The sequence below is a fragment of the Cryptomeria japonica genome, chromosome 8 (assembly GCF_030272615.1).
Source record: "Cryptomeria japonica chromosome 8, Sugi_1.0, whole genome shotgun sequence".
Classification (NCBI taxonomy): Eukaryota; Viridiplantae; Streptophyta; class Pinopsida; order Cupressales; family Cupressaceae; genus Cryptomeria; species Cryptomeria japonica.
The window spans coordinates 247,371,089-247,383,118 of NC_081412.1; the positions used below are offsets into that span (position 1 = coordinate 247,371,089).

Genomic DNA, 12,030 nt, shown 5'->3' on the forward strand with positions numbered 1-12,030 from the left:
AGTATTCATATGAAATAGTACTTAGAAGCCTATACCATGAGTGTTCGTACAGCTATAGGTACTACTCCATACAATCCTGTATATAATGCATTAAAATTGATCAGCGAATTTCATAGGATAAAGAGAGTGGTCTTCAGATTATTGATATTCCATTGAAATAATATACCAATTACACAATAAATAATTTTTTTATGCATAGAGAACAAGAAATCAATATTATTGCTGCTACAGCTTTCGTGTTTGATTGTAATTGGAGTAGCCATAGCCATGCGCATATCCACAGATACCAAAGGAGCATTTCTCCTGATGGCAAGCATTGAAGCAACTTCCACAGTTAGCATTATCATTGAAAAAGTTTGTGCACTTTCCTCCACAGCAACCTAACCCATAACCACAAGCATGCCCACATGATCCACAGTTGAATGGGTCAGAAGATACATCAATGCAATACCTCTTCGAGCAGCACGCCCAGTTACCATTTGAGTATCCTCGAGCACTACCATAACGAGCACATAGCCCTGGATCATTACCACACAAAACTTCTGCTTTTCTACCTCTGCTACTATAAGTTCTTCTCAAGAACATAGAATGACTGCCTAGGGAGCTTAGTTCTCTACACTCACATCCTTCATTTCTGACAAGTATAGCCACACATATCAGGACAGAAACTGATAACCTGATTTTGAATACCATTGTTTCAAACAAAGGGCCAAGGTCTTACTACGTGCAAACCTCTAAAAAAAAGTTTGGAAAAGGAAGAAGACAAAGGGTAAGTTGTGATTCAACTGGTTTGGACTATTTATAATGCCCAATAACTTCACCAAATTTGTATAGGAGGAGGAAGTTGTTTAGATTACGTGCCTTGGCTGAGTTTGCTGGGTTGTTGTTCTAGTACAAAAGTTGACCAGGTTAATTTCAATACTTAAAGAGTTAGGCTTGCGGAGTGACAATGTTGAATGTTCACTACAACGTATTGTCATTAGTCAGCTCCGTATATATCCGAATCAAAATTAGCTACAATGTAGAATGTTCTTTTAAGTCTTGTCATTTACAGACAAAACTTTAGTGTGAATATGAGGAAAGTGCAGAGAAATATGGGGCAACATTGGCGACTAGAAAAAATCTTCGCGAATTATTTAGTGCAAGATTAAATCACCATTGCGTTTTCTTTGGACATGAAACTACTTAGCTAATTTAATTTTGATTCGGATTATACGGAGGTGACTAATGACAATGCATCGATGAGGGCATTCCTCAAAATATTGTCTTGTCCACGTGCGATAAAGTCTTATGGTCCCCATCATTTGCTTTGGCCAGCTTTACCCACGTGTTCTATTCATTGCTTTTTGACCACTCATTTTGTTGAAATATCATCAATTTAACGGCTAGTTCGTTGTATAATTGATTTAGCTAGGAGTATATTGAGAAGTTGTAATTACTCATTATCAATTTGTATAGAAAAATAATTGATTTGCAGAAGTCGATTTGATTGGACTGTCCTATAGACTATTTTAGCCTTGTGAACATAAGAATTATATTCTTCTTCTTCTTCGTCTCAATCAATGCTTCAAATACTTTGCACATCCTTGAAGAAATTCATATTCTTAACACAAGGTGGTATTTGTTTAAATAATACTTTCATAAGTCTTTTCAACCCAACCTCATGAGTAATCTCTACAAAATTGACTTGGTCAAATTAGCAATGTCAAAATGTTTCTTATTGTTTGAATGAAGACCTAATAAATTATTTTTATAAACAATATGACTCTAATACAAAGAAGTCAAAGTTATTGATGGAAAGGTTTAATTTACCATCAATATTTGAATACTAATGTAAAATAAATAAGTGTCTTAATAAAATTGTTTACAAATACTACAAATATAGGCATAATTGTAACACAAAATGGCATCCAAATTATAGATCCAAAGACGAAAAAAAATAAAATCAAGGCTTTTGGAACCCACCATTGAGGATGATTTAGAGTCCTTGGTATTGGCAAGTTTGAAGGATATTTCAAGGTAACATATCAAGCATTATGTCAAGTCTTGAGTATATGTTATAAGTAGCAAATATAGATATGCTTGATGATGCTTGTAGCAAATATACAAAGTTATCATGTCAATATGTTGTTTGACTGCATATTATTTATGTAGGAGAACTCGCACAAAACAATGGTAAATTTCAAGAGGAGTGATCTACCTCTTACATTTAGGGGGTATTTATTTTTATGACACATCTTGTTACTTGTTTTTTCTAGTGGATGGGTTAAAGGAATTAGGTGAGCAACTTTTATCAAATTTGCTTCCAAAAGGACATATCTTACCAATTCAAATGCGACTTGTGCACTTGGACATGCATCATGCTTCTACAAACTATTACATCTTTGAAGATTTCTTTGTTACTCCTATTCTAAGAAATAAATAATATAAAAGAAGGAATGAAATGATCAATTCATCATGTTTCTTAGGTCTCTTGCATTTGTTCCAAAAATATATATAAATCACAATTGGGGTGATTGGTTATACCATGATAATTACATAGTTATAAGAGTGTATGATGATCTAGTAGTATTCCATAAATTGTTGATGTTTGTACATGACAAGGTTTCCAATCTAAAAAATGCATGGCAATTGCATGAAGTTAGACATATTTGGATTCGAAACTAAAATTAAAAAACACTTGAATCCTACCTTTGTAAAGTAGAAAAATAGGATATTTTACCATTCTTGGGAGAGAGGGATACACTCTTTCTCGAGGGATGGTCACAACATATGGAATAAAAGTGGATGAAAAAAATATATGATCATGAGGGTTTTGTTGACAAAATGTAGAGGAGTATATGTAGGAAAAATTGACGATCAATATTTTGAGCTTGGAGAAGTATTAATGAGGAACTACCTCATGAAGATTGACATTGATACAATGGGAGAAAAATGGGGAAGGTAATGATGACATGGATGAGAAAATTTAGTTATCCTAACTACGAGGGATTATTCTACAATATTAAGAGCCTAGTGCAAAGGTTGGAGAGTACTAAAAGATGTGGATACCATAGGAAACATCTTCTAAACCAAGAGTACTTGCCTTAATTTAAGAAAAGAGAAATAGGGTAAAGAAGAAGAACCTATAATGAAGGATAATTCTAATAGTGCATCATCAATAAGACCTCTAGGTCCTCATCATTAAATGAATGTGGAAATATTACCTATACAATGACTAATGAGTTATATGGAAAATGAGAAAATTGGTTATCATATCATGTAGAATATTTGAGGGAATTATACAGCATTGCACCCTCTCCGGAAAATGAGAAAATTGGTTATCATATCATGTAGAATATTTGAGGGAATTATACAGCATTGCACCCTCTCCAAGAAAACAAAGTTGACATGTTTAAGTCACATAGTTTCACCAATTACTGGTCATTGTTGAAAGTGACCCTACTATGCAAGTTTAAGGAAAATGCATGTGAATATCTCTTATTAGATAATGAACTTTTGAGGATTGAATTTAAATTTATAGTCTTGATTTCTATTAAGGTCAAAGCCTAGATGAAAAATAACTAGCTAGGACAAAAATCTAATCTCACTCTTGATGAACAATCTAATTCTCAATGATAAAATAAATAGATATGGAAGAGGATAAAATCACTCCTAAATAAGGAAGGCATATTTTCCAAGATAGTGGTTCTTTTATTACCTTGATAGGATGTCGCCTCAACAATTTCCTTTGGATACCATAAGAGGAAACACTAGATCAAGGGATATTTTTATAATGAAAAGTAAACTAACATTTTCTAGTTTGTCTCTAAATTTCATCGTTAGTTTCAAACTTTGACAATATGAGCAATTTCCCTTGAGAATGAAAATCTCTAAATCTATAAAATTCACAAGGAATTGTGTGGGAAACTAGTTTTAATAAAAGTGAGAGATACCTTTGCCCCAAAGAATGCAAATTTCACTATATAAGAAGAGATACATTCTCAAAACATTTATCTAGAACTAAAAACATTTTTTTTTGTTTCACAAAACCCGTACGGTTTATGAAGACATAATAATGTATGCTTGTAAACTTAGCATTTACTACACATGTTTTAGACATACCTAGATAATATGTGTTTATGTATGTATATATGCATATCTATAGTTATATATGCATATATTTATATAGATATATGCTTGTATACGTGCATGTATCTCTTCTTTTCCTCTCTCTCTCGTCTTCCTTCCCCCGTCATTGTCTTTGTCTATTTTGAGCCCTAATTATCTTCCTTGAGTTCTATCTCATCTCTCTCCCCCTCACACTTCTCTCTTTTTCAATTCTCTCACCCTTTTTTCCTTCTTGTTCTCTCTCTACCTCATGTCTCTTACCCTCTCCTCCTTCTACTCTCTCTTCCTATCCCATTCTCTCTCTCTCTCTCTCTCTCTCTCTCTCTCTCTCTCTCTCTCTCTCACACACACACACACACACACACACACACACATTATCCTATCCTATTCTCACCCTCTCCCCCTTCTCTCCCCCTCCCTCTCCCTCTCCCCCTCTCCCTCCCCCTCTCATTATCTTATCTCTCTTTCTCTCCCTTCTCCCTCTCTCTCTCTCCTATACTATCTCTCTCTCTCCCTCTCCCTCTCTTTATCCTATTCTCCTCATCTCCACCCTCTCTCTCCCTATCCCTCTCTCCCATTTTCTCCTCTACCTCTCCCCCTCTCTCCCTCCCCCTCTCCTTATCCTATTCTCTCTCTCTCTCTCTCTCTCTCTCTCTCTCTCTCTCTCTCTCTCTCTCTCTCTCTCTCTCTCCTTTTCCCAATCTCCCTCTCTCTCCCTCTCTCCCTCTCCTTTTCCCAATCTCCCTCTCTCCCTCCCCCTCTCATTTTTCCAATCTCCCTCTCTTCCTATCCCCTATTCTCTCTCTCTCTCTCTCTCTCTCTCTCTCTCTCTCTCTCTCTCTCTCTCTCCCTCTCCTTTTCCCAATCTCCCTCTCTCTCCCTCTCTCCCTCTCCTTTTCCCAATCTACCTCTCTCCCTCTCTCCCTCCCCCTCTCATTTTCTCTCTCTCTCTCTCTCTCTCTCTCTCTCTCTCTCTCTCTCTCTCTCTCCCCTTCTCTCTCTCTCTCTCTATCTCTCTCTCTCTCTCTCCCTCTCTCTCTCTCTCTCTCCCTCTCCCTCTCTCCCTCTCCTTTTCCCAATCTCTCTCTCTCTCTCTCTCTCTCTCTCTCTCTCTCTCTCTCTCTCTCTCTCTCTCTCTCTCTCTCTCTCTTCATATCCCCTATTCTCTCTCTTACACCCCTCTCTCTCTCTCTCCCCCTCCTTTTCCCAATCTCCCTCTCTCCCTCCTTTTTCCCAATCTCCCTCTCCCCCTCTCATTTTCCCAATCTCCCTCTCTCTCCCTCTCCCTCTCTCCCACTCATTTTCTCAATCTCTCTCTCTTCCTATCCCCTATTCTCTCTCTTACCCCCCTCTCTCTCTCTCCCTCTCCTTTTCCCAATCTCCCTCTCTCCCTCCTTTTTCCCAATCTCCCTCTCTCTCCCTCTCTCCCACTCCTTTTCTCAATCTCCTTCTCTTCCTATCCCCCCCCCCTCTCTCTCTCTCTCTCTCTCTCTCTCCCTTGCCCATGCCCTTTCCCTTTCCCCTTCTCTCCCTATCTCTCCCTCTCCATTTCCCCTTATCTACCTACCTATCCCTCTCCCCTTATCCTTTACCAACCTCCTCTTTGTTTTCCCTTCTCCCTCTCTCCCCCCTTTCCCTTTCCGGCCATCTCTCTCTCTCTCTCTCTCTCTCTCTCTCTCTCTCTCTCTCTCTCTCTCTCTCTCTCTCTCTCTCCCTCCTTTTCCCAATCTCCCTCCAATTTTCTCTCTCTCTCTCTCTCTCTCTCTCTCTCTAGATATCAGAAATCAAGACCTTCTAGCTCCAGCTATCCCTCCCATTTTAAATGAGGATGACAACAAAAATATCTGTTGGATCCCTTCGAATCAAGAGATCAAAAAGGATGTGTTTTCCTTTCTTGGAGACAAGTCTCCTGGTCCGGATGGATTCCCTATGTTCTTCTTTCAAAAAATTTGGCATATTGTGGAGATTGATATTTATAATGGAGTTAAAGAATTCTTTGGATCTAGGCAGCTTCTAAAATAACTCAATGCTACCTTTATCGTCCTCATTCCTAAGATCCCTGGAGCTGATTCTCTCAATAAGTTTATATCTATCATTCTTTGTAACTCTATTTATAAGATAATATCTAGGGTGCTCACTTCTAGAATGCTGGATATCCTCCCCTGCATTATTTCGGCTTAGCAAAATGGTTTTGTCCCTAGTAGATAGATTCTGGATTCCATCAATTCAGTGCATGAGAATATTTATTCTTTAACTGTAGCAAAAAAAAAAAGGGTTTTTTTCTTAAGCTGGACATGTCCAAGGCCTATGACAGAGTGAATTGGCAAATCCTTTTCAGAATTATGGAAGCTTTTGGGTTTGGGGAAAAGGTGATACAACTTTGTTCTCAATTGACTGGTACTACCTCTTCTACAGTTATTATTAATGGATCTCCATCCAGTTTCTTCAAAAGTTCTAGAGGTCTAAGACAGGGGGATCCTATCTCTCCTATTTTGTTTACTATCCTGGCAGAAAGTTTGGGTAGATTTATTATGAGAAGTGTGGAGGAAGGGAAACTCAAAGGCCTTAAGCCTTCCTTGTCCAACTTAACCCTTACTCATGAGCAGTTTGTTGATGACTCTATTACTATGGGAGAAGCTACCATAAGAGAAGCGAGAAATATGAAGAGTGTTATGGATTCCTATGAAGCTGCTTCTGATCAAAAAATAAATTGGGATAAGAGTTCTTTGTTCTTCATCAATACCCCTATGGATAGACAAAGAAGGATTGAAAGGATCCTTGGATGTAAAATTATTGATTTTCCTTCTACTTATTTGGGTCTCCCTTTGTGCTTAAAGCCTTTGGAGAATTTCTGGATGAAGTTGGTTGATAGATTCAATTCCCAACAGGTTGGGTGGAAGGGAGCCCTCCTCAGCCAAGAGGGTAAGGTGACGATGCTTAAGGCTACCCTTCAAATTTTGCCTATCTATTCCCTTAGTCTGTTTAAAATCCCTAGGAAATTTGTTGAGGCCATTGAAAGAATTCAAAAAAAAATCTTATGGTTGGGAGTGGAAGATAAAAATAGAGTCCCCCTTATTGCCTGGAATAATATTTTCACTCCTAAGGCTTTTGGGGGTCTGGGAATAAGGAACATTATGACTATGAATAATGCCTTGTTAGCTAAACAGATTTGGAGAATGAAAGGGGAGGAAAGGGAATGGAATTCCATTTGGAAAAACAAATACCTTCACATGCAACCGTCTGAGGAAGAATTTATGGATAAATCCTTTCTTGTGGAAGGTTCTGCAATTTGGAACGTTGTTCAAACAACCAAAGTTTGGGCTATTGCTAGAAGAAAGTGGAAACTAGGGAATGGGAGAATTATTAGATTCTGGGAGGACAGATGGCTAATGGATAAACCACTGGAGGAAATCCCCATTCTTAATGAATGGAAAGACTGGTTTAAAAGCAGGTATGGAGACCTTGTTAGGGACTACTGGAGAAATGGGAAGTGGATTGAGTTTAGCCAGTTTTGTCTGGGATTAAAAATTTTGGAGACCTTGCTTTCTTCCAAAATCTTTATGGAGCATTTTGAGGATTGTTTGATTTGGAAAGACACTTCTGATGGGAAATATTATGTGTCTTCAGTGGTTTCTATCCATTACAAAGTTTCGAAAGAGATCCCTTTGTGGGCGAAAGTGTGGATAAAGAAGTTGACTCCCAAAATTAATATCTTCTTTTTGATTTCTATCCAAAATAAGGTGCTAACCCTTGATAATCTCCATAAGCGTGGATTTGTTTTTCCTAACAGGTTCTCTCTTTGTTGCAAGGAGGAGGAGTCTACCTGCCATATCCTCTACCAGTGCAATTTTAGTCAGGATATTTGGAATATTATTCTTAGTAAGTGGAAGTTGAGCTGGGTTTTCCCGAACTCTCTGGAAGAGTTTTGGCAGCAATGGTATTGCCCTAGTTCTAATTCTAAGAATGTTGAGCTTTGGAAACTTATTCTCCCTATTGTCACTTGGAACATCTAGAAGGTGCATAACAACAAGATTTTTAGGGAAAAAAGTGTGAACCCTGAAGTGGTGGTGGATAAAATCTATAGAGGGATCCATGAATGCTTATATGGAATTGATACTGGTTTATCTGCTAAAGAAGACTTTAATGAAAGATGGAACCTTTCCAATAGTAGAAACAACAAGGATAAAGGTAGAGATGGTCTTTTCTAGTGCTTTCCTTCCCAGGGATGGATCAAGGCCAATTTTGATGGGGCCTCTAAGGGAAATCCTAGCAATGATGGTTATGGGGGCATTGTTAGGAATTTTGCTGGAAGTTGCCTTGTGGTTGTTGCTGGCCCTTTGGGTAACCAAATGAGTCATTATGTTCAAGCCTTGGATGCCCTAAATACATTGATTATAGCTAAAAATCTCGATCATGATAATCTATGGTTGGAGGGAGATTCTCTTAATATTATTAAATGCCTTAAGGGTGAAGTTGAGCCTTCATGGTCTATCGAAAATATCATTTTTAAAGCTAGAGAAATTATTTCTAGCTTTAAATCAATTATTATTGAGCATGATTTTAGGGAAAAAAATGTCGTAGTAGACAGTCTGGCTAACCTTGGCGTTATTTCCGAAGATCAAAGCATATGGAATGGTGAAGATAATATTGATTTTAATATTAAAGACCTCATTAGAAAGGATACAATTATGGGAAAAGAAGGATCACATGTTAATCATGGTAGTATCAATGAGTAATCATCAAATGTTTAGAAAGGTAATGATAGCTTGTCAGAAGGGAAGAGTGCTAAATAAGAACATAAAAATTTTGCACGCTTTGTGGGTGTGTATTTTCAAAAAGCCGAGTGTCATTTGGAAGATTGTTCTGAAGTTGCAGAAGTAAATAAATTGTAGAACGAATTCTAAAATGGGAGGTGATCTTAGAAGAGAGGAACCTGATAATATTTCCTGATGGCGGGATAATATCAAAGAAATGCAAGGGATTAGCATAAAATTGGCTAATTCCCTTAAAAACATTAAGTAATTTGTCTATTTTCTGTTTTGGATGGATGTTTTTGGTTATGTTGGGCTTTTGTGTTGGCTTTTACCCAGTACTTTGTTGGTTTTTTTGCAATATGTCCTATCTTGTTTCTTAATGCTCTTATCTTTTAAGGTTCTTTTGTAAAGGGTTTCAGGGTCCCTTCAAAACCTATTTTTCCCGTAATAAAAAAAAAAATGATGTTCATTTGTTGTTTTTTTGCTATTTGATTGTGGATTGTCATCATGATGTTATGTGTAGGACAATGGGAAAGAACAAGACAGGAACAAATGAACAAAGAGAGGCAGCAAAGGAAAGACAAAGGGAGCATATGAAGAGATTGCGTGAAGGTACGTCATTTAATGTACCTAATCAAAGTGATGAACATTCAACAATTGAAATTGATATGATGAATGCACCAAATCACAATGAATCACTTCTATATCAGCGATGATTGTACTCATTCCTCTGAATTTGTGCAAGGATGCTTTACAGTCTTCTATGATAGTTTAAGGGAAAGAGATATAAGATACAACCAACACTTAATATGGTTGGACAATTGCTCTGCACAATGAATGCAAGTATGTTCTATTGGTTGACTAGGATGCATGTGACAAGTGGTGTGCAACATTTTTGGAATTTCATTGAGGCAGGGCATGGAAAGGGAGAGCATGATGGTGCGGGAGAATGTGTGAAAAGAGCTCTTACCAGAGAGGAATTGAAGTACGAAGGTGGTGCAATGTTAATAGATGCAAAAATAATTGTGCAGTGGTGTAACTCTACAATGGGACTAGGTAATGCAGGAAAGTCTATGGTTTCTAGATATTTTTGGTTAATAAGTGAATCTAACAATGAAAACTATCTAGATTGTTGTACACTTACTGGATCAAGTGACATGCATTCATTTAGAAGTTCAAATGCAACATCACTAGTTATTTATACTAGACAGATTGCATGCTTTTGCTCTTCATGTATGCATTTTTTGTGGGATGAATGTGAATCAAAAGAGTGGGTTGACCAATGGCCTTGTAGACCTTTGCAAACCCTAGATACATATCAACTTCCTAGAGCACTACAAATGAACCAGATTGAAGCATCAGTGGATTTTGACCATGTATCAAACATAGTTGAACTAGGTAAAGGGTTGCAATTTGCTACAATTTTAAGCTTAATTTATTAGTATTAACTTATGCTGATTTTGGTATTAACTTATATCCTTCTATTAAATGTAGGTCATGTATATGCATTTATTGTAGATGAGAACAACAAAGAAGGAACAAATTACTTTTTGTGTCGGTGTATTGAGGCCAAAAAGAAATTGACTTCTACAGTGGTTGATGGAGAGGGTATTGAGTACCCAATAGGATCCATTGTTGTGACAGGGACATGCCTTAGAAGGTACCGTTGTTGTGTCGAGTTGTATTGAGACCTCTTAAACTCATTTATTTAGTAGTCATTGTATTGATTTTGGCATTAACTTATCCTTCTATAAAATGCAGGTACCCTATCAAAAATTCTAATGCCTGGTTGTTTGAGGACTTTGAGACACATAGACATATTCTTCATTACTCAAACCTTCTTGTTGCAACAAATATTCATTTGATTAAATATCATGGTAGACCTCTTAACAAGGATTTGTGGAAAGTTCGTGAATCAGACCACAAGGAAATACTTGAGACACTAAGGGTTAGAGTTGATCCAGAAGGTCACTTGATTGTTTTTGGGCCATCTAGAAGAATAATTCTACAATATGGTAGAATAATTTTGACAATTTTGTATATATCTTTTGTGAAATGTTGTAACTTCGCTTTTTTGGATGTTATCTACATGCATATGAGCTATAATATGCATATGAGTTGTAATGTGCATATGTAGATGCCAAATTTTGTATATAAAAACATCAATGAGTTGTAATGTGCATATCTAGATGCTAAATTTTGTATAAAAAAACAACAATGAGTTGTAATGTGCATATCTAGATGCTAATTTTTGTATAAAAAACAACAAGAAGTTGTAATTTGCATATTTAGATGCAAAATTTTGTAAATATAAATAGTAATGAGCTTGATCGTTTATATAAGATGCCAAATTTGATATATGAAAGTGTCCATGGGGTTGATTTGCAAATTTTGAGAGCCCAAATTTGTACCATTTGATTATAAATACATTTGTAATAAACTTGTACCATTTGATTATAAATTTGTACTATTTGATTATAAACAACTGAGTTTGATTCTGACATATGTTAAATAACTTGCAAATGGGTATCTGAATATGCAAAAAAAAATCCAAGTGTTTTAGGAAAGTTTTGAGTTATTGTTGAATTGCCTGATTTGAAGGGCTAGTAGGAATAGTCTAAAATAAAGAGAGACCTTTTTAGGCAACGACAAAACAACCCCATAGGTTCAAATGGATCATTCATAAGTGTCACGGTCTCCGAGTTACGCTATGTCAAAGTTTGACCATTTTTTCCACTTTGAGCGCTCAAGGGAAAACGTCGCTACGAGGTGGCTCGTAATGATCGAACATCTTGGGGAGCGATACAAGGGCACACCTAGCATAAACTGTCCACCCAGATGCGCTTGCACTGATGGTTCATTCCCACGACAAGCAGAATGAAAGATGCACTATTTTGCCACCTCTCACTGACGGTTTTTGATGCGACAGAAAAAATCTCACCACAAGAAAACCGAATCAAGTTACCCGAAACTGAGAGAGGATGTTTTAGGTAGTGACAACATGACCCCATAGGTTTAAATGGAACATCCATAAATTCCACAGTCTCCGAGTTACGCTATGTCAAAGTTTGAGTGTTTTTTCCACTTTGAGCGCTCAAGGGAAAACGTCGCTACTAGGTGGTTCATAATGATCAGACATCTTGGGGAGCAAGACAAGGGCACACCT

General features: G+C 37.1%; 1 protein-coding gene across 1 annotated transcript; it reads right to left on the reverse strand.

The window, feature by feature from the left end:
• Nucleotides 1–225: 225 nt before the first annotated feature.
• On the reverse strand, nt 226–693 carry LOC131857620 (stigma-specific STIG1-like protein 1). The gene has a single exon (XM_059210306.1). It carries the CDS (start codon nt 691–693, stop codon nt 226–228), a length of 468 nt encoding a protein of 155 aa, XP_059066289.1.
• Between the last annotated feature and the right edge of the window lie 11,337 nt (nt 694–12,030).